This window comes from Panthera onca, chromosome B3 (genome assembly GCF_046562875.1).
Source record: "Panthera onca isolate mPanOnc1 chromosome B3, mPanOnc1 haplotype 2, whole genome shotgun sequence".
In the NCBI taxonomy this organism is placed as follows: Eukaryota; Metazoa; Chordata; class Mammalia; order Carnivora; family Felidae; genus Panthera; species Panthera onca.
Genome location: NC_138344.1, coordinates 28756831 through 28778440, shown reverse-complemented (window position 1 = coordinate 28778440; position 21610 = coordinate 28756831). Strand labels below are relative to the sequence as shown.

At 37.1% G+C, this 21610-nt stretch overlaps 1 protein-coding gene across 1 annotated transcript in view; it reads left to right on the top strand.

The window, feature by feature from the left end:
- LOC132668850 (pro-neuregulin-4, membrane-bound isoform) overlaps positions 1 to 21610 on the top strand; it is a 111255-nt gene that overhangs the window by 62528 nt on the left and 27117 nt on the right. The window contains exons 2-3 of the mRNA XM_081795846.1: positions 16497 to 16646; positions 19945 to 20024. Coding sequence (XP_081651972.1) covers positions 16497 to 16646; positions 19945 to 20024 — 230 coding nt within the window. The remainder of the gene's footprint in view (positions 1 to 16496; positions 16647 to 19944; positions 20025 to 21610) is intronic.

Below are 21610 nucleotides of genomic sequence, written 5' to 3'. Positions count from 1 at the left end.
GGCATTACATTGTTATGAAGGCTGATGTGTACGAGATTACTGCCTGTGTTTTCTTTCAGGATTTTTATGGTTTCAGGTCTTGAATTTTAATCCATTTTGAGTTTATTTTTGTGTCTGGTATAGGAAAATGGTTCAGTTTAATTCTTTGCATGGAGTGGTCCAGTTTTCCAAGCACCATTTGTTGGAGAGACTGTCTTTTTACCACTGTATGTTTTAGCTATTTGGATCTTGATAAATGGTATTTCCAAAATGGCACAAAAATAAAATTATGTTTATATTTTTACCTTTTAAACTTTCATATTCAAAGGAACTTCATTAAAACAGTTAATCATATTTCCCACATAATAAATTATTTGGAAATATAAAAGTAAGCTATGGCGTGCCTGGGTGGCTCAATCGGTTAAGTGTACAACTTCGGCTCATAGTCATAATCTAGTGGGTTCGTGAGTTCTAGCCCTGCATCAGGCTCTGTGCTGACAACTCGGAGCCTGGAGCCTACTTTGGATTCTGTGTCTCCTTCTCTCTCTGCCCCTCCCCCACTTGTGCTCTCTCTCTCTCTCTCTCTCTCTCTCTCTCTCTCTCTTAAAAATAAATAAACATTAAAAAAAATTTTTTTAAGTAAGCTATATTGTGGGTATGTATATTTGTATTTTATAGGCATAGAGAGAGTTGGCCCAACTCCAGAAAAAAAATAGGGGTCAGATCCATTCAATTTGGAGATAAAAGAATAATATAAAGAGTTTTGCTGATACAAGCACAGATTAATGCTATTAGTGCCTGAATATAGCTATGCTGAGCTGTCCTGCTAGTATTCAGGTGTCAACATTTCTTTAATGGACTTATATTGTAGTTATAAGAATTTATTGTAGTTTATAGCCTGGAATAAAAGCACGCTATTGTTTTTGAACTTCAACTGTGAATATTAACACAATAGGAAGAAAATATAGCATGTTTGAGATTTCCATGAACATTGTTCAGGTTTTCTTCACTTAAGAAATTTACATGGGACTATCTAAAACTTTTTAAAGAAATGCAGAAAACTGAGTAATCATTTTACATCTTTGAAGATTTGTATGTAGCTAGTATTATTTTATTTTTTATTTTTTATTTTATTTTTTTTTATTTTTTAATATATGAAATTTACTGTCAAATTGGTTTCCATACAACACCCAGTGCTCATCCCAAAAGGTGCCCTCCTCAATACCCATCACCCACCCTGCCCACCCTCCCACCCTGCCCTCCCTCCCACCCCCCATCAACCCTCAGTTTGTTCTCAGTTTTTAACAGTCTCTTATGCTTTGGCTCTCTCACACTCTAACCTCTTTTTTTTTTTTTTTTTTTTTTTTCCTTCCCCTCCCCCATGGGTTTCTGTTATGTTTCTCAGGATCCACATAAGAGTGAAACCATATGGTATCTGTCTTTCTCTGTATGGCTTATTTCACTTAGCATCACACTCTCCAGTTCCATCCATGTTGCTACAAAAGGCCATATTTCATTTTTTCTCATTGCCACGTAGTATTCCATTGTGTATATAAACCACAATTTCTTTATCCATTCATCAGTTGATGGACATTTAGGCTCTTTCCATAATTTGGCTATTGTTGAGAGTGCCGCTATAAACATTGGGGTACAGGTGCCCCTATGCACCAGTACTCCTGTATCCCTTGGATAAATTCCTAGCAGTGCTATTGCTGGGTCATAGGGTAGGTCTATTTTTAACTTTCTGAGGAACCTCCACACTGCTTTCCAGAGCGGCTGCACCAATTTGCATTCCCACCAACAGTGCAAGAGGGTTCCTGTTTCTCCACATCCTCGCCAGCATCTATAGTCTCCTGATTTGTTCATTTTGGCCACTCTGACTGGCGTGAGGTGGTATCTGAGTGTGGTTTTGATTTGTATTTCCCTGATAAGGAGCGACGTGGAACATCTTTTCATGTGCCTGTTGGCCATCCGGATGTCTTCTTTAGAGAAGTGTCTATGCATGTTTTCTGCCCATTTCTTCACTGGATTATTTGTTTTTCCGGTGTGGAGTTTGGTGAGCTCTTTATAGATTTTGGATACTAGCCCTTTGTCCGATGTGTCATTTGCAAATATCTTTTCCCATTCCGTTGGTTGCCTTTTAGTTTTGTTGGTTGTTTCCTTTGCTGTGCAGAAGCTTTTTATCTTCATAAGGTCCCAGTAATTCACTTTTGCTTTTAATTCCCTTGCCTTTGGGGATGTGCCGAGTAAGAGATTGCTACGGCTGAGGTCAGAGAGGTCTTTTCCTGCTTTCTCCTCTAAGGTTTTGATGGTTTCCTGTCTCACATTCAGGTCCTTTATCCATTTTGCGTTTATTTTTGTGAATGGTGTGAGAAAGTGGTCTAGTTTCAACCTTCTGCATGTCGCTGTCCAGTTCTCCCAGCACCATTTGTTAAAGAGACTGTCTTTTTTCCATTGGATGTTCTTTCCTGCTTTGTCAAAGATGAGTTGGCCATACGTTTGTGGGTCTAGTTCTGGGGTTTCTATTCTATTCCATTGGTCTATGTGTCTGTTTTTATGCCAATACCATGCTGACTTGATGATGACAGCTTTGTAGTAGAGGCTAAAGTCTGGGATTGTGATGCCTCCTGCTTTGGTCTTCTTCTTCAAAATTACTTTGGCTATTCGGGGCCTTTTGTGGTTCCATATGAATTTTAGGATTGCTTGTTCTAGTTTCGAGAAGAATGCTGGTGCAATTTTGATTGGGATTGCATTGAATGTGTAGATAGCTTTGGGTAGTATTGACATTTTGACAATATTTATTCTTCCAATCCATGAGCAGGGAATGTCTTTCCATTTCTTTATATCTTCTTCAATTACCTGCATAAGCTTTCTATAGTTTTCAGCATACAGATCTTTTACATCTTTGGTTAGATTTATTCCTAGGTATTTTATGCTTCTTGGTGCAATTGTGAATGGGATCAGTTTCTTCATTTGTCTTTCTGTTGCTTCATTGTTAGTGTATAAGAATGCAACTGATTTCTGCACATTGATTTTGTATCCTGCAACTTTGCTGAATTCATGTATTAGTTCTAGCAGACTTTTGGTGGAGTCTATCGGATTTTCCATGTATAATATCATGTCATCTGCAAAAAGCGAAAGCTTGACTTCATCTTTGCCAATTTTGATGCCTTTGATTTCCTTTTGTTGTCTGATTGCTGATGCTAGAACTTCCAGCACTATATTAAACAGCAGCGGTGACAGTGGGCATCCCTGTCGTGTTCCTGATCTCAGGGAAAAAGCTCTCAGTTTTTTCCCGTTGAGGATGATGTTAGCTGTGGGCTTTTCATAAATGGCCTTTATGATCTTTAAGTATGTTCCTTCTATCCCGACTTTCTCAAGGGTTTTTATTAAGAAAGTGTGCTGGATTTTGTCAAAGGCCTTTTCTGCATCGATTGACAGGATCATATGGTTCTTCTCTTTTTTTTTGTTAATGTGATGTATCACGTTGATCGATTTGCGAATGTTGAACCAGCCCTGCATCCCAGGAATGAATCCCACTTGATCATGGTGAATAATTCTTTTTATATGCTGTTGAATTCGATTTGCTAGTATCTTATTAAGAATTTTTGCATCCATATTCATCAGGGATATTGGCCTGTAGTTCTCTTTTTTTACTGGGTCTCTGTCTGGTTTAGGAATCAAAGTAATACTGGCTTCATAGAATGAGTCTGGAAGTTTTCCTTCCCTTTCTATTTCTTGGAATAGCTTGAGAAGGATAGGTATTATCTCTGCTTTAAATGTCTGGTAGAACTCCCCTGGGAAGCCATCTGGTCCTGGACTCTTATTTGTTGGGAGATTTTTGATAACCGATTCAATTTCTTCGCTGGTTATGGGTCTGTTCAAGCTTTCTATTTCCTCCTGATTGAGTTTTGGAAGAGTGTGGGTGTTTAGAAATTTGTCCATTTCTTCCAGGTTGTCCAATTGGTTGGCATATAATTTTTCATAGTATTCCCTGATAATTGTTTGTATCTCTGAGGGATTGGTTGTAATCATTCCATTTTTATTCATGATTTTATCTATTTGGGTCATCTCCCTTTTCTTTTTGAGAAGCCTGGCTAGAGGTGTGTCAATTTTGTTTATTTTTTCAAAAAACCAACTCTTGGTTTCGTTGATCTGCTCTACAGTTTTTTTAGATTCTATATTGTTTATTTCTGCTCTGATCTTTATGATTTCTCTTCTTCTGCTGGGTTTAGGCTGCCTTTGCTGTTCTGCTTCTATTTCCTTTAGGTGTGCTGTTAGATTTTGTATTTGGGATTTTTCTTGTTTCTTGAGATAGGCCTGGATTGCAATGTATTTTCCTCTCAGGACTGCCTTCGCTGCATCCCAAAGCGTTTGGATTGTTGTATTTTCATTTTCGTTTGTTTCCATATATGTTTTAATTTCTTCTCTAATTGCCTGGTTGACCCACTCATTCGTTAGTAGGGTGTTCTTTAACCTCCATGCTTTTGGAGGTTTTCCAGACTTTTTCCTGTGGTTGATTTCAAGCTTCATAGCATTGTGGTCTGAAAGTATGCATGGTATAATTTCAATTCTTGTAAACTTATGAAGGGCTGTTTTGTGACCCAGTATATGATCTATCTTGGAGAATGTTCCATGTGCACTCGAGAAGAAAGTATATTCTGTTGCTTTGGGATGCAGAGTTCTAAATATATCTGTCAAGTCCATCTGATCCAATGTATCATTCAGGGCCCTTGTTTCTTTATTGACTGTGTGTCTAGATGATCTATCCATTTCTGTAAGTGGGGTGTTAAAGTCCCCTGCAATGACCACATTCTTATCAATGAGGTTGCTTATGTTTATGAGTAATTGTTTTATATATCTGGGGGCTCGGGTATTTGGCGCATAGACATTTATAATAGTTAGCTCTTCCTGGTGGATAGACCCTGTGATTATTATATAATGCCCTTCTTCATCTCTTGTTACAGCCTTTAATTTAAAGTCTAGTTTGTCTGATATAAGTATGGCTACTCCAGCTTTCTTTTGGCTTCCAGGAGCATGATAAATAGTTCTCCATCCCCTCACTCTCAAGCTAAAGGTGTCCTCAGATCTAAAATGAGTCTCTTGTAGACAGCAAATAGATGGGTCTTGTTTTTTTATCCATTCTGATACCCTATGTCTTTTAGTTGGCGCATTTAATCCATTTACATTCAGTGTTATTATAGAAAGATATGGGTTTAGAGGCATTGTGATGTCTGTATGTTTTATGCTTGTAGTGATGTCTCTGGTACTTTGTCTCACAGGATCCCCCTTAGGATCTCTTGTAGGGCTGGTTTCGTGGTGACAAATTCCTTCAGTTTTTGTTTGTTTGGGAAGACCTTTATCTCTCCTTCTATTCTAAATGACAGACTTGCTGGATAAAGGATTCTCGGCTGCATATTTTTTCTGTTTAGCACACTGTAGATATCGTGCCAAGCCTTTCTGGCCTGCCAAGTTTCAAAGGAGAGATCAGTCACGAGTCTTATAGGTCTCCCTTTATATGTGAGGGCACGTTTATCCCTTGCTGCTTTCAGAATTTTCTCTTTATCCTTGTATTTTGCCAGTTTCACTATGATATGTCGTGCAGAAGATCGATTCAAGTTACGTCTGAAGGGAGTTCTCTGTGCCTCTTGGATTTCAATACCTTTTTCCTTCCCCAGTTCAGGGAAGTTCTCAGCTATAATTTGTTCAAGTACCCCTTCAGCACCCTTCCCTCTCTCTTCCTCCTCTGGGATACCAATTATGCGTATATTATTTTTTTTTTAGTGTATCACTTAGTTCTCTAATTTTCCCCTCATACTCCTGGATTTTTTTATCTCTCTTTCTTTCAGCTTCCTCTTTCTCCATAACTTTATCTTCTAGTTCACCTATTCTCTCCTCTGCCTCTTCAAGCCGAGCCATCGTGGTTTCCATTTTGTTTTGCATTTCGTTTAAAGCGTTTTTCAGCTCCTCGTGACTGTTCCTTAGTCCCTCGATCTTTGTGGCAAGAGATTCTCTGCTGTCCTGTATACTGTTTTCAAGCCCAGCGATTAATTTTATGACTATTATTCTAAATTCACTTTCTGTTATATTATTTAAATCCTTTTTGATCAGTTCATTAGCTGTTGTTATTTCCTGGAGATTCTTCTGAGGGGAATTCTTCCGTTTGGTCATTTTGGAGAGTCCCTGGCGTGGTGAGGACCTGCAGGGCACTTCCCCTGTGCTGTGGTGTATAACTGGAGTTAATGGGCAGGGCCGCAGTCCGACCCGATGTCTGCCCCCAGCCCACTGCTGGGGCCACAGTCAGACTGGTGTGTGCCTTCTCTTCCCCTCTCCTAGGGGTGGGATTCACTGTGGGGTGGCGTGTCCCGTCTGGGCTACTTGCACACTGCCAGGCTTGTGTTGCTGGGGATCTGGCGTATTAGCTGGGGTGGGTAGGCAAGGTGCACGGGGGCTGGAGGGGCAGGCTTAGCTCGCTTCTCCTTAGGTGATCCACTTCAGGAGGAGCCCTGTGGCAGTGGGAGGGAGTCAGATCCGCTGCCGGAGGTTTGGCTCCGCAGAAGCACAGAGTTGGGGGTTTGCTCTGAGCGAGCAAGTTCCCTGGCAGGAACTGGTTCCCTTTGGGATTTTGGCTGGGGGATGGGCGGGGGAGATGGCGCTGGCGCCTTTGTTCCCTGCCAAGCTGAGCTCTGCCGTCCGGGGGCTCAGCAGCTCTCCCTCCCTTTGTCCTCCAGCCTTCCCGCTTTCCGAGCAGAGCTGTTAACTTATGACCTCCCAGACGCTAAGTCGCGCTTGCTGTCGGAACACAGTCTGTCCGGCCCCTCCGCTTTTGCCAGCCAGACTCGGGGGCTCTGCTTGGCCGGCGAGCCGCCTCTCCGCCCCGGCTCCCTCCCGCCAGTCCGTGGAGCGCGCACCGCCTCGCCGCCCTTCCTACCCTCTTCCGTGGGCCTCTAGTCTGCGCTTGACTCCGGAGACTCCCTTCTGCTAATCCTCTGGCGGTTTTCTCAAGTTTAGCATTTTAAAACCATTAGAAGTTCAGCTTCCTATTCTGGGAACTTTATGAATACTGAATTTTATATAAAAGCTTATTTTTCTCTTTAAGTCAATCTGAGCAGAACTGTAAGAGACTCTGTAGTATAATTTTTTAAATATCTTCTGGAGATAGGAAGACATTTCATATAGAATGAGAGGTAAAGGCTTTTTATTTTTTTATTTATTTTTTTATTTTTTCAATATATGAAGTTTATTGTCATATTGGTTTCCATACAACACCCAGTGCTCATCCCAAAAGGTGCCCTCCTCAATACCCATCACCCACCCTCCCCTCCCTCCCACCCCCCATCAACCCTCAGTTTGTTCTCAGTTTTTTTTTTTTTTTAACGTTTATTTATTTTTGAGACAGAGAGAGACAGAGCATGAACGGGGGAGGGGCAGAGAGAGAGGGAGACACAGAATCGGAAGCAGGCTCCAGGCTCTGAGCCATCAGCCCAGAGCCCGACGCGGGGCTTGAACTCACGGACCGTGAGATCGTGACCTGAGCTGAAGTCGGACGCTTAACCGACCGAGCCACCCAGGCGCCCCTGTTCTCAGTTTTTAAGAGTCTCTTATGCTTTGGCTCTCTTCCACTCTAACCTCATTTTTTTTTTTCCTTCCCCTCCCCCATGGGTTTCTGTTAAGTTTCTCAGGATCCACATAAGAGTGAAAACATGGTATCTGTCTTTCTCTGTATGGCTTATTTCACTTAGCATCACACTCTCCAGTTCCATCCATGTTGCTACAAAGGGCCATGTTTCATTCTTTCTCATTGCCACGTAGTACTCCATTGTGTATATAAACCACAATTTCTTTATCCATTCATCAGTTGATGGACATTTAGGCTCTTTCCATAATTTGGCTATTGTTGAGAGTGCTGCTATAAACACTGGGGTACAAGTGCCCCTATGCACCAGTACTCCTGTATCCCTTGGGTAAATTCCTAGCAGTGCTATTGCTGGGTCATAGGGTAGGTCTATTTTTAATTTTTTGAGGAAGCTCCACACTGTTTTCCAGAGTGGCTGCACCAGTTTGTATTCCCACCAACAGTGCAAAAGAGTTCCCGTTTCTCCACATCCTCTCCAGCATCTATAGTCTCCTGATTTGTTCATTTTGGCCACCCTGACTGGTGTGAGGTGATATCTGAGTGTGGTTTTGATTTGTATTTCCCTGATGAGGAGCGACGTTGAGCATCTTTTCATGTGCCTGTTGGCCATCCGGATGTCTTCTTTAGAGAAGTGTCTATGCATGTTTTCTGCCCATTTCTTCACTGGATTATTTGTTTTTCTGGTGTGGAGTTTGGGAGCTCTTTATAGATTTTGGATACTAGCCCTTTGTCCGATAAGTCATTTGCAAATATCTTTTCCCATTCCATTGGTTGCCTTTTAGTTTTGTTGATTGTTTCCTTTGCTGTACAGAAGCTTTTTATCTTCATAAGGTCCCAGTAGTTCATTTTTGCTTTTAATTCCCTTCCCTGGTAAAGGCTTTTTAAAGTCATAGACACGGAGAGAACTTATAGATCTTTAGATCTATAACTTTGGCACAGGTCAAGAGTAAACAGAAACATGAAATTTTACTCATAAATATCAAAAAAGTATTCTCCTTCCCAGTGCATATGAAAGTTTTAATTGATTTGAACTTAAAAATGGAAAAATAAAATTTTGATAAAAGTCTAACAAACCAGATTCTCTGTCATCTTTAATAGAGAATAGATGTCTGTCATCTGTTTACAGAGATCATCAGATTATCAAACTCCAAAACCAAATTACTTATCAGTATTCTTACTAATGGGAAATAACTTATCAGTAGTAAGTGAACCACCACCACAACCATAAAATTAGTAAATAGGCGGAAAAACTAAAGACACAGAAGCAGCAAATTTTAAGATCTATTCCTGCTTGGAGTTCACGTCTGGGAGCCAGGAAAAGACATGTCTGGGCTTTAGGTGCCCAGGGGGTGTACTTTTCTGGCAACTTTGTTTATCTAGCTCTGTCACATGACTCTGTCTCAGTGAAGGACCTTCAAAACTGGTTTAAAAAAGTATACATACATTTTTTAAAAAAATGTTTATTTTGAGAGAGAGGGAGAGCACACACGGGGGAGGGACAGAGAGATGGGGAGAGAGAGAATCCCAGATTAGGCTCTGCGCTGTCAGCTCAGAGATGCAGGGGGAGATGTGGCGCTCAATCTCAGACCCCACCAACTGTGAGATCATGACTTGAGCTGTAATCAAGAGTTCGACGGTTAGCCAACTGAGCCACCCAGGTGCCCTGAAATAAATTTTTATGAAAGGAAAAATGAGTTTCATACAAATATAAAATGAATGTGTATCAAAGATATACTTAGTTCATTAATCAATGAAGGAACCAGTGAAATGTTAGAACTGACTGAAGGGAGAATTCAAACAACACACACATTTAGGTGTTGAAGTGAATTTACAAATAGATACAGATTAATATCCACAGGACAATCTATTTTGTTATATTGGACAAACTTAATTTACATTAGTATAAGTTTTAAAGAGTTTACAAAGTTGTAAAGTAACTCAAATACAGTGAAAAGCACCACCCCGGAGAGTCAGATAACCCAAGGAGGTACATTAAGACTGGGTACCTAGTAGTCTTTTTTTCTTGTCTTTTTCAGAATCTTTCACTAGAGAACAGTTCAGGCAGCAGCCCTTTCCAGCTCTTGTTTTCTTGGCCAATTAGCCATAAGGTTAGCCAGCCCCTAATCTTTCAACCACCCATCTAGAACTTTCTAGGTTCTTGGAGCAAGGTTAGGGAAAATGGGTTTGTCTGCACCTGTCTTTCTTCACTAGCTGGATGAGGACTTTCCTTGCTGCCTCACCTTCCTTCATGCATCTTGTAATCACCTCAGAGCCAACCATTGCACAGTGTGGAGGTGGAGCTCTGAGACACAAGGTTTAAATTGGCGAAGGGATATCTGTTGGAATAATTACCCAGAGTGACTTAAGTAAGCTCTGATTCCCTGAGCCTGATCACCGGGATTTTCCCAGAGGGGAATTCCAAGAAGTATCTGACTACACAGTCACAAGCTCAGACCAGGGAAGGTCTCTGCTGCCTTGGCTGATGCCAAGTTCTGTCCTCTATCCGCAACAGTAGCATTCCCACTGTTAGGTGGAATCACCATTTGTCAGGTGATAAAAGGCTGAATTCTATTTGAAAGGCAGTTTAAGGAGTACAAACGTGTAATGTATGAAAGGATACTTATTCAAAAGTAAAATAATTGAGACTGAGGATCACTTAGAATTGGAAAATGTAAGAAAACTGACATTTATTGTGTTTCTTTATTTGGCATGTTGCCTCATTTAATTATGTATATTGTTTGTGTCTATCAGTAGTTTTGCTGGGCCTCACTATATGTTTTACTAAACTCAGTTACCAGAAGAAATCTGGATTTTATGAGTTGTTTTATTAGCCACAGAAAGTTTTAAAGTTTTCTGAAGGCCATTTGGTTAAAATAGGCTGAGTCTTGGCACTCTTTATAGATAAGACTTCTGTTTTTTTCATCTCTAAATTTAGTAGAGGGTTATAGTACAAAGAAAAAAGTTCAAATGCTACTGTGATATTAATCACAACAAAGTCCTCTTTAATTTGACTTTTGGCACTGTACCATACACTTTATTAAACGTCAGAATTTAAACTGATCTTTAAAACACCATTACAAAAGGGAAATAGCCACCTTTGAAGCTTATTTGCAAATGCATAAAACAGTTGCTCTGTTTAGGTATGCATTTTGTTAGCACTTTTCACAGTAATAATCTTATTTCTGATAGTGTTCATTAGAATACTCAACAGAAACAATTGATACATCTTCCTTGATTTTACCATGCTTAGAACAAAACTTATAAGAGGATAAATCTTGAAACGTCACATTTTTCCAGATCAGACACTATGCTTATCAAACATGGTGGGATATGGTTATGAAACAGTGGAAGCATTCCTTCTCTCTTAGGTCTCCTTATCTTCTGAGTTTGTCTTAGTGATTTGTGTCATTTGTCCAAGAGTAGAAATGATTCTTCAGAGCTAACTTGGGTTAGCTTATTGCTGTTCTAGGAAGCACAGTGCCAATGAAAGACAATATATATCTTTAAAGCTCCTTCATTTTCTTATTTGTTGCATAATGAAGTTGTATCAGATTATGCATTTGCTTATGAATTTCCCTCACCCTTTTAGTGTCTTTATTATCCACCATTTCCATTAGAAGACAACTGAAAAATATTCCCATTTCTCATCAGTAAGGTTTCATTTTCAGTGTAGGAATACCATGCAAAGTGACAATTGTGACTTTTGCCTAGCTCTAATACTTAACTTCTTTTGTCAGGAAGTGAACTGATGCTGGCTTCTCTTTGTCTTATTCCAAGTTGGGGCATGAGATTTTCCCTGCATTAGAAGGTTGTTGAGACCTGAAGCCTGGGAAGGTAAGATGTCAGCATGAATATTGTCCACTTAGAACTGTGGTTGAATTGAGTGTCCGGTGATTTATGAGCATAACTCATTCCAGCTGTTCCCAGTTTATAAGCTCACCATTTGTTCACATGTTTCCTTCATTCATCGTGCCTTAACTTGTTTTAGTAAATAAAATACTTCAATATATCAGTGATTTGTTTAAGCTAAAAAAGTAGAACTTTTCACAATAAAACTATAACAATGCCCTACAAAATGACAAATGTGAATTCTTCGTTATGCAATGTTTTATCCATTTATATTCAGATTTAATTGGTAGTCCATTTCAGCATATGAATTATCTGGTTAATAGTCAATCTTGAAAGAGTCTAATAGATTTTGCTTTTAACTAAGCTTAGATTATACTTACACATATGCAGTGTAGTAATTATTTGTTTTTTTGTGGTGCTAGTAATCATATAAATATAACATTAAACAAAATTTTTGCAGGATTGAATATTAATTAGCTAAGTATCTGTAGTGTTAAGAATCTAGTAAATACTTAATGAAGTTACCTTTATGGCACTAGTTAATAAAAGAGGAAAAGGTCATGAATTACTCTTCCCTAATTGAGTTCTTGCTTCCAAAAAATCCAGTAGGAGTTTCATAGGATGTTGGCGTGTTTGTGTATTGTTTTATGTCCTGGACTACTAAAAGGGTTCAAGCTCATGTTGTCAGTTCATATTTCTTGAACACTCTAATGGTTTTATTTTGTTTTGTTTTAACTATTTTTCATGGATTTCAAGTTGAACTTTTATTATGCTACAGCGTATTGGTCAATGTAATTCAATTTTGGCGTGTGCCAATATTGTACTTTTGCTTTCCAGAATAGATTATTCCAAGTAAAGTGATATTGACATTGAGTCTCCACTTGGTTAGTGAGCTATTCTATAATACAAACTTGTTTCTGAGAAATATTTACTACTACTACTAATAGTAAACAGTAGCATTTATTGGTTGTCATGCTTTTAACCTTTTCTGGCTATAATTTTTCTTAGGCATTATATTCCCTATAGTCCAATATGAGATGTAAACATGGTCTTTATAAAGTCACTAATTTCAGTTCCATTTGTATAGTGTGTTTCAACACTCAAAGCACTTTTAGACATTGTTTGATTCTGACAATAGCCCTATGAAATAGCTAAAGCAGGTGTTGTTATTTTGATTTTACGGAGTCTTAAGAGAGTTTAAGTGACTTGTACAAGGTCACACAGCCAACAAGCACAAGTGTGGGTTCAAGAAATTAGTTTTTTCTAGCTCATAGTTGAATACTCTTTCTTGAAGCTAAATGCACTATATTTGTTTACATGATTAAAAACTTGGTTCTTTTATTATGGCAAAGGTCTCTAATGTGTAACAACTTACTTTAAGTGCTGTATAATGTAATGAATTTATTTCATGTGCAATGTACCATACATAGCCTCTGGTTTTAGGGAAAGATTATTGGCGGTATTCAGCCAGAAAACCAAATCATGACCGGATTTGGGGCTTGGGAGTTGTATCTATTCCAGGTTTCATCTTTCAGTTCCAGGAGAATGTACATGATCTCCCTCACTAGGTAGACACTAGATGTCACAACTGTTTGCTACTTGGCAGTCTGTGCAGAAATGAGGTCCAGAAATAATTTAGCAATATAGTTGCATAAAGACTGAAGGCTACTTAGTTCTGTGTACTCAGTTCTGTGTAAAATGCTGGTGCAATACCTTACCTTTCTGTCTTGCTTCAACTAGTACTACCAGTTGTCTGGCTAGATCTTCTTAATTCACCCTCTTTACCCATAAAATAATTGGTTAACTGTCTGCCTGAAATTTCACTTTTATGTTGTAACTGAGGTTGTAACATTTTTATAAATGAGCTTGAGCTTTAAAAGTGGAATCCAGGTGTGCCTTGCTGGTTCAGTTGGCTCAGTTGGTAGAGCATGCAGCTCTTGATCTTGGGGTCAGGAGTTTGATCTCTATGTTGGGTGCAGAGATTACTTAAGAAACTAAAAAAATCTTAAGAAGAAAAGCATAATCCATATACACACTCATTGGTAAGCTGTGTTTACTTTTTTGTATGATAAATATCTAAAAATTTAAAATTAATTTTTAGGTTAATCATTCCTACTTCTTCAACATAATATTTAAATTTCTCTTTGCCTTTCTCTAAATTCTAATTTGACTAGTTAAAAAATAACAAGATTTTTTTTCTTGACCTTGCTTTATTTAAAGATAGCAACATGTTTTTACTTTCCCACAAGTGTATGTGTTTGCTTTGCCCTGCTGTAACACCACAGAACAACACTCTAGTGTTGATTTCCTTTATATTCCTTTTTGTTTGTTTATCACCTGATCTGACAACTAAATGTCTATTATACCATTCCCCTGACTCCTTTCAACTCAAAGTTTTTATCGTCCAGGTAAAACATTTTTAGTTAGTTCCATCACCTAGTTTGTCATCTTCCTTCAAGTTCAATCTTACCTAAACTTGAGCAGCATTAAGAAATTTGAGTAATGAATTTATAGGCTTTTAAGAAATCCTACTTATGAAGAAGAATTATGCTGTCTCATTTCTGGATTTATTTCTTTAGGGTTCTAATTATCTTTTCTAGAGTAGAAACTGAGCCCCATTTGCACATTATTTCTAAACTTATTTTAAAGCTACGACACTGGGTGGGAGGGTGGGGAGGGTGGGTGATGGGTATTGAGGAGGACACCTTTTAGGATGAGCACTGGGTGTTGTATGGAAACCAATTTGACAATAAATTTCATTAAAAAATAAATAAATAAAGCTATGACACCAACTTTCTTTCAGTAGCTAAGCCTTTTCCTTAAAAACCTTCAGAAGTCACAAATAATTATTTATCTTCTAATTCTAAATTTAGAATTCTAATTTTAAAAATTAAAGAAGCTAGAGGAGTTTTTCCTCTTTTTTTTTTTTTTTTTTTTTTTTTGTCATTTTAGAGATACTTTGGCCAACTGAATTTAGAACCTAGTTTTTGTTTTTGTTTTTTTACTGTGTGGAATGCCCCTTTCCTTTGGTTATTTTGTGATGATATATGTACCAGTTTTTATGACAGTTGCTATGTTGACATTCCAGGTATACTGTGTGTGTGTGTGTGTGTGTGTGTGTGTGTGTGTCTGTTTATTCCCCTTTGAGGAGTGGGATGTGGAGTTATAGGAGAAAGAAGTTATTTTCATTAATTTTTTTTCTCTTCACATTTATTTATCAGTCTATGGAAAAAGAAGTATTTTCTATTTTATTAGATAATTGTGTTTTCCCCAAATAATTTTATTGCCACTTCAGTTTTCCACTCATGTTATTTCCTTACTTTTTTTTCCTGTGTCTCAGCTCCATCTTTACAGTAGTTTGAGAGAATTGAGACTGCTTTTTTGCTCAAACTGATGCTCTATAACCAATAATGCTACCGCCTCACAGTGGGTAGGGTTTGGGATTAATAAACCATCTTTCATATTTAAGTAAGATATCTCATTTAAGTAAGATTGATATATCTTGTACTATATCTTGATCTTTTCTTATATCTATGTATATAATTAGTGTATCACATTAGTTATCAAAACTTTGTTAGTAATTAGTTCACTAAGGTGGGAGAAAGGAGATAGATCAACATTTCTAGTTTTGGTAATACCAGCTTAAAGAAGAAAAATACACACACACACACACACACACACACACACACACATATATAATGTACACATATACACAATTTTTTATACATGTACATGCCCATGCATACATACACTCATATACATATACTTTTTTACACTGAATTATTGCTAAGTGAAATTTACTCCATAACTTCTTAGGTTTATAAAACAATGTATACCATTATTTATTTTAACTGCAACTACAAAATAATGAAATTGATTTGGTGCCAAACAGTGTCATTCTTATTAATCCATATCAATCTCTGTGTTTTTTTTAAAGTTAAAAAAATTTTTTAAATGTTTTTATTACTTATTTTTGAAAGAGAGATAGAGGAGAGTAGGGAAAGGGCAAAGAGAGAGGGAGACACAGAATCTGAAGCAGGCTCCAGGCTCTGAGCTGTCAGCACAGAGTCCGATGCAGGGCTTGAACCCATGAACAGTGAGATCATGACCTGAGCCGAAGTCAGATGCTTAATGGACTGAGCCACACAGGCGCCCCTCAATCTCTGTGTTTTATAATTCTTTGAACATATTAATAGGGGAAAAGGAACTGATTTATAATATCAAAGATTATAGTCCTTTGCTGTATAGTTTTAAGGAGCTGAAAATAATTGCCTTCAAAATATTTGGTTGGCAGAAGTACCTGGCTGGTTTAGTTGGTAGAGCATGTGACTCTTGATCTCAGGGTTGTGAGTTTAAGCCCCACATTCAGTATAGAGCCTACATAAAAAAATAAAATTTGCCATAAAATATTTGGTTGGCAAGTGAAAATATCAAAAATATTCTAGAAAAGGAAATTATAAGAAATAGAACTACCAGATATTAAAACATATTATAAAGCAACCATGTTGAAGCAGTGTAGTAGAACATTAGATGTGTAGAACATGGAAGAATAGAAAGAAATATTCTTTATATAGATTTGACATGTTAACAGAGGCCCTATTAAGCAGTAGGAAAGGGAATGATTACTTAATAAGTAGGGTGAGAATAAGCAGTTAGCAATATTGTAGAAAAGTACATTTAAACCCACATCTATACTGGATGTAACAAAATAAATCTCAGATAAATTTAAGTGTAGATAATTACATTATTGAAAATCTAGAAGATAAGAGGACTTAATATGTTTTAATTTCTCTGGAGTTTCTAAGCACTGAGAAAACGAGAAAAGGAAGATTAGAAAGATTAGATTGCATATGCTAATGTGTTTTATTATAACTGTAGCTCTGTGAACATTATAAGAAAGCATGCCTACTTCATATTCACAACCTGAAAAATTAGTCTTCTTTACTCTTCATACCAGCTGGAAACCTTTTGTTTTCTATATTAGTTAATGGAACAGAGAATGCAGTTCTTTATCTAAAATTTTATTCTGTAGATGCATTGAAAATTATACAGGAGCTCGTTGTGAAGAGGTTTTTCTCCCAAGCTCCAGCATCCAAACTAAAAGTGACCTGTTTGCAGCTTTTGTGTCATTGACTATTCTTCTAGGAACTCTTATCATTGGAGCCCTCTACCTCCTTTTCAGGTAACCAAAATAGAAACATACTTTTGAAAAGAAAAAAGTAATGCATAAAGTAGTTTTTCTACTAAATAACTAATATGCCCTTTGGATCTAGATATTTTTACAGATAGTGATTTCTATTTAAAGTTCTCTAATATTGTTATTAAATTAATAAGTCATTTTGAAAGTATCTTAAATAGTCTCTGTTCTTTGTTACTGACATCAAGCGTTGATTTCTGTAAACTAATTAGGTAGACCCACATTCACTAAAGTCATCATGCCAAAGCACCTAAATATTAGGGCTAGGTCTATTTAAAGTACATTTTGAATGTGAAAGGAAGGAAACAACTTATGCAACATTGTAAATATGAATTTAAGGCCTGTGGTTAATATCTAGGATTAATTCTTCATTTAGTGCCTACTATGTGCTAGGCATTGTGCTAAGAATAAAGAATACAATAGTGGGGAATCTACTTCCAAAACCAAGAGCAAACTGTATACACTGTATGTTAGCTAACTTGACAATACATTATATTAAAAAAAAAAAAAAGCATACAATAGTGAACAAGACAGACATGTTCCCTAATTGTAGAGACTTAAATCAGCTTGGAGAGAGACAAATAAGGAGGCAATTAATTTGGGAAGATTGTAACTCATAAGACAAAAGGAAAAATTATTCATATGAAGCAATAAAATGTGGTGGAGATTACTTTCATTTATTAGTTTTGGTCTTCACCTTTTTCTGGAATTTTGTGAAAATAATAAATATAGAATTTATAAGTTTAGGAGTTATCTGGTATTATAACTCTCATTACTACTATTTATTAAGTGCACACTGTAATACTTGTGAAATACTTTTAATACTATGCTCTCATAATACTTGTGAAAATGGAGCTGCGGGTAATAATAAAAGAGATACAAAAGGGCTTAAGAAGTTTATATTCTAGGAAAGGTTTTATATATATGTAAAATTATATTTCATAAAATCCTCCTTTCTGAATTACTTTATACCATAGAGTAATTAAAAGTTGGAGAGAGACTGCTCTTTTAAAACATATAATTACATATTTTATTCTAAAATATATCATTTAAGCAATCTCATGTTTTACTTCAGATAAAAAAAATTCAATAGAAACCCATTGTATCAGATTGTATTTTCCCAAAGATAGCTACATTATCTCTCATTCCCACATGCTGTTCTAACCCTATTTAACCTTAATTACCTCCCTAAAAGCTCTGTCTCCAAACGTAGTTACATTGGGAATAAGTGCTTCAATTTGTGAATTCTGGGAGAAAGAGTGTAACTTGTAATAGCTAGTGTGTGTGTTAGCATTCTCCATACAAATATAACCAATAGAATGTGCACAGAGACAGATTTATTTTAAGGGATTGGCTCATTAAGTTGTGGAGGCTGGCATGTCCATAGTCTTCATAGTGGCCTGGCAGACTGGAGACTCAGAGAATACTGAGTGTTGCAGTTCAACTCTGAAGGCTACCTGCTGACACAATTTCTTCTTACTCAAAAGAGGTCAGTCTTTGTTCTTTTTAAGGCCTTAGACTGATTAGATGAAGCCCACCCCCGTCATGGAAGGCAATCTGCTTTACTCAAAATACATAGATTTAAAAATTAATTTAAAAAAAAAACACTCTTATAGAAACATCCAGAATAATGTTTGACCAAATATCTGGGCGCCATGGCCCAGCCAGGTTGATACCTAAAATTAACCATCACAGTATGAACAAAAAAATTATGAGCCAAGGGACGCCTGGGTGCCTCAGTTGATTAAGCATTTGCCTCTTGATCTTAGCTCAGGTCTTGATCTCAAGGTAGTGAATTTAAGCCCCACATTGGGCTCTGCACTGGGCATGAAGCCTACTTAAAAAAAAAAAAGGAAAATTATGAGCCAATCTTATTCATTTAACCTAGATATAAAAGATTAAAAATTAGCAAACCAAGTTCAGTAATGTATTAAAAAACTATGATCTTGGAATTATTCCATTATTATAAGAACACAAAGTTGGTATAAAGTTATTAACTAATGTATTTTATCTAGTTCGTATATTAAAAGAGAAAAATCTTTTTTTTAAATATTTACTTTTGAGAGAGAGACAGAGAGAGAGAGAGCAAGCTGGGGAGGGGCAGAGGGAGAGACACACACACAGAATCTGAAGGAGGCCCCAGGCTCCAAGCTGTCAGCACAGATCCTGATGAGGAGCTTGAACCCATAGAACGTGAGATTGTGACCTGAGCCAAAATCGGATGCTTAACGACTCAGCCATCCAGGCACCCCACATCCTTACCATTCTTAAAGAAAAGAGCATTCTTGCAAATTTTTCAGATAGGGTTGCAATATGTTTGAAATTGTGTATTTCCCATTTTTGAATGAGAACATAAGCAGAGTCATGGCCTTAACGATGCCAAGAATAGAATTAATTTGAAAATGAGTCGCTATTGCTTATAGAAGCTACACTTATGATTTGGGCTCATATATATTGACCAAATGAAGTGTATTTGTCAGAGTGGTGCTTTCAAGAATGAAACCAAGTCTGTTTACTAAAATAGTTTTTGGGTCCATTAGTGGTTGAAATTGCTTTAAATGTGGGTCTTTTGAAGTTTAGTAACTAATTAGTGTGATCTTTGAATGAGGTCCAAAATGATACCTCACTAATGCTGAAATCTAGCCTAGAATCAGTAATGTTTCATGAGGAGGAATCAGGGTTTTTTAGAAGACACATTTCATTTTGCTGTGGTAAAATGATTTTGAATTCATTTTCACTAATATATACTCTAAGCACTGACACTGAAAAAAATTAGAGCAAGTGTACATTTCAAAATCTTGTTTAATATTAAAAGTAGTTAAAAAAAACTGTCATGATCATCTGAATACAATTATAACCCATATTAATTGGCCAGATGACCTAAAAGATGGATGAACTACAACCTTAAAAAGGCACAAAATGAGGTTTTCAATGTCATTAATAGTGAGTAAAGCCACCCCATATCACAAATGTCTCAGCTAATAATGAAAAACTCTTTTAAAAGGGCAAAAACATTACACTAAACATTAAAACATTACAAAAACATTACATTAATAATAGCTTTCCAATTTTAAAGGAAAAGAACTAAGTGCATCATCAGCATCTGAAGTCCCCATAATGAACTCCCTGACTTGGTGGATGAATGGGGCACAGTTTTAGGGCAGCCTTGTTAGTTTCAGGTAGTTCTGGAGAAGAAAATAGACCTCCAAATTTTCAAGTTTAAACTTCCCTCTGCTTTTCCACTTACCTGCTTTTTATTTGTGTGTTTCTTCTTTACTGTCAGGAAGGGCCACCTTCAGAGGACCAGTTCAGTCCAGTATGATATCAACCTGGTAGAGACAAGCAGTACCAGTGCCCACCACAGTGAGTAAATTCAAAATAAAATGCTCGTTTTAAAGGCCTGGATGAGATTGTTTTTGTTACATGTAGAGATTTGGATCTATCCAAAAAGGTTGACTCAAGAAAATTTTTCTATGAGTTTTGACATTAAGATGGATTTCTTTTTCACATTAAAATGGATTTCTTATTAGCATGACACCGGTCATTTTTGTCCCCCAGAGAAAACCATGTTATCTCAGTATGTGAAATTATGTTGTTAGCTATAATGTGTTATAATGTGTTACACATATATAAGGGATTAGTTTCTCCAGAAGTAATTTTTTAAATATTTGTTTATTTTTGAGAGAGAGAGAGAGAGAGAGTGCATGCAGGGAAAGGGTAGAGAGACAAGGGTACCAAGGGGCGGGGCTTGAACTTATGAACTGTGATATCATTACCTGAGCCAAAGTTGGAAGCTTAACAGGCTGAGCCACCCAGGCACAGCAGAAGTTATTTGAAGTGGGCTGGTATATAGAGAAAAGGATATTTACCTGTGTAAGGATAGGCAAAACTTTGGGAAACTTATAGACCAATTAACGTTTGAAAAGTTTCTTGAGACTTCTACTTCTGGCTAAGATGGAGTAGCAGGTACTAGGACTGGATTTACCTTCTACTTGAAACTGTAAAAAAAAAAAATGGATATAATACATGAAACACAGGTTTTCAAGACATTGGACATCAGGAAACAAAGGATCATGATCCCTAAGAGATGGGAAACAGAAGTAAGCTAATGATTGCTTCAGATTATTGCGTTGAAATAGTTTACAGGCTGTGGCACAGAAAGGGGGAACCCAGGCTGAGCTTGGTAGACTCCCTGAGTTGAGAAGATGAAATTCAGAGTCTAGAAAGGTTGAGGTGGCTATAATTCAGTGAACAGAGTACTGGAAAAGATAGCTGCATAGAGAACATTCCAGAGACCTCCAGTTCAAGTATTCAGCTGAATATTAATCAGCACATATGTAGTAGGGAAATACTTGAGGTTAGGTATAGAATTACTTGAAAGGATTAGAGATGTCCAGTACTCACACAGGGCTCGGAAAAATGTCTGTTCCAAAAAGTTAAAAAACAAAACAAAACAAAAAATTGTTATTCGTGGGATATTAAGGAGACTACAGAGAAGAGTGTTTCCCCAGTAAAGGGGAATAATTAGCCCTATATTTAAGCACTGTTCCAGCCCTGCCTGACAAACCTTAAAAATTTCCAAATAACTGCATCCCAGATTAAATATCAGTAAGACAGCAATAACAACAAAAACAAACACACGCACACACACACACACACACACACCAAACAAACAAAAAACCCAATACCCAACAGGTACAATTCACTGCCTTGCATCCAATCAAAACTTACCAACCTGTTGGTTTAACATATGAAATCAATGTGAAAGACTACATTAACAGAATAAAGATAAAAACCACACAATAACCACATTAGATGCAGAAAAAGTAGTTGACAAAGTTCAACATCCATTAATGATAAAAATTCTCAAGAAAATAGGTATAGAGGAAATTTCCTCAACATAGATAAAGACCATTTATGAAAATTCCACAACCAACATCATTATCAAT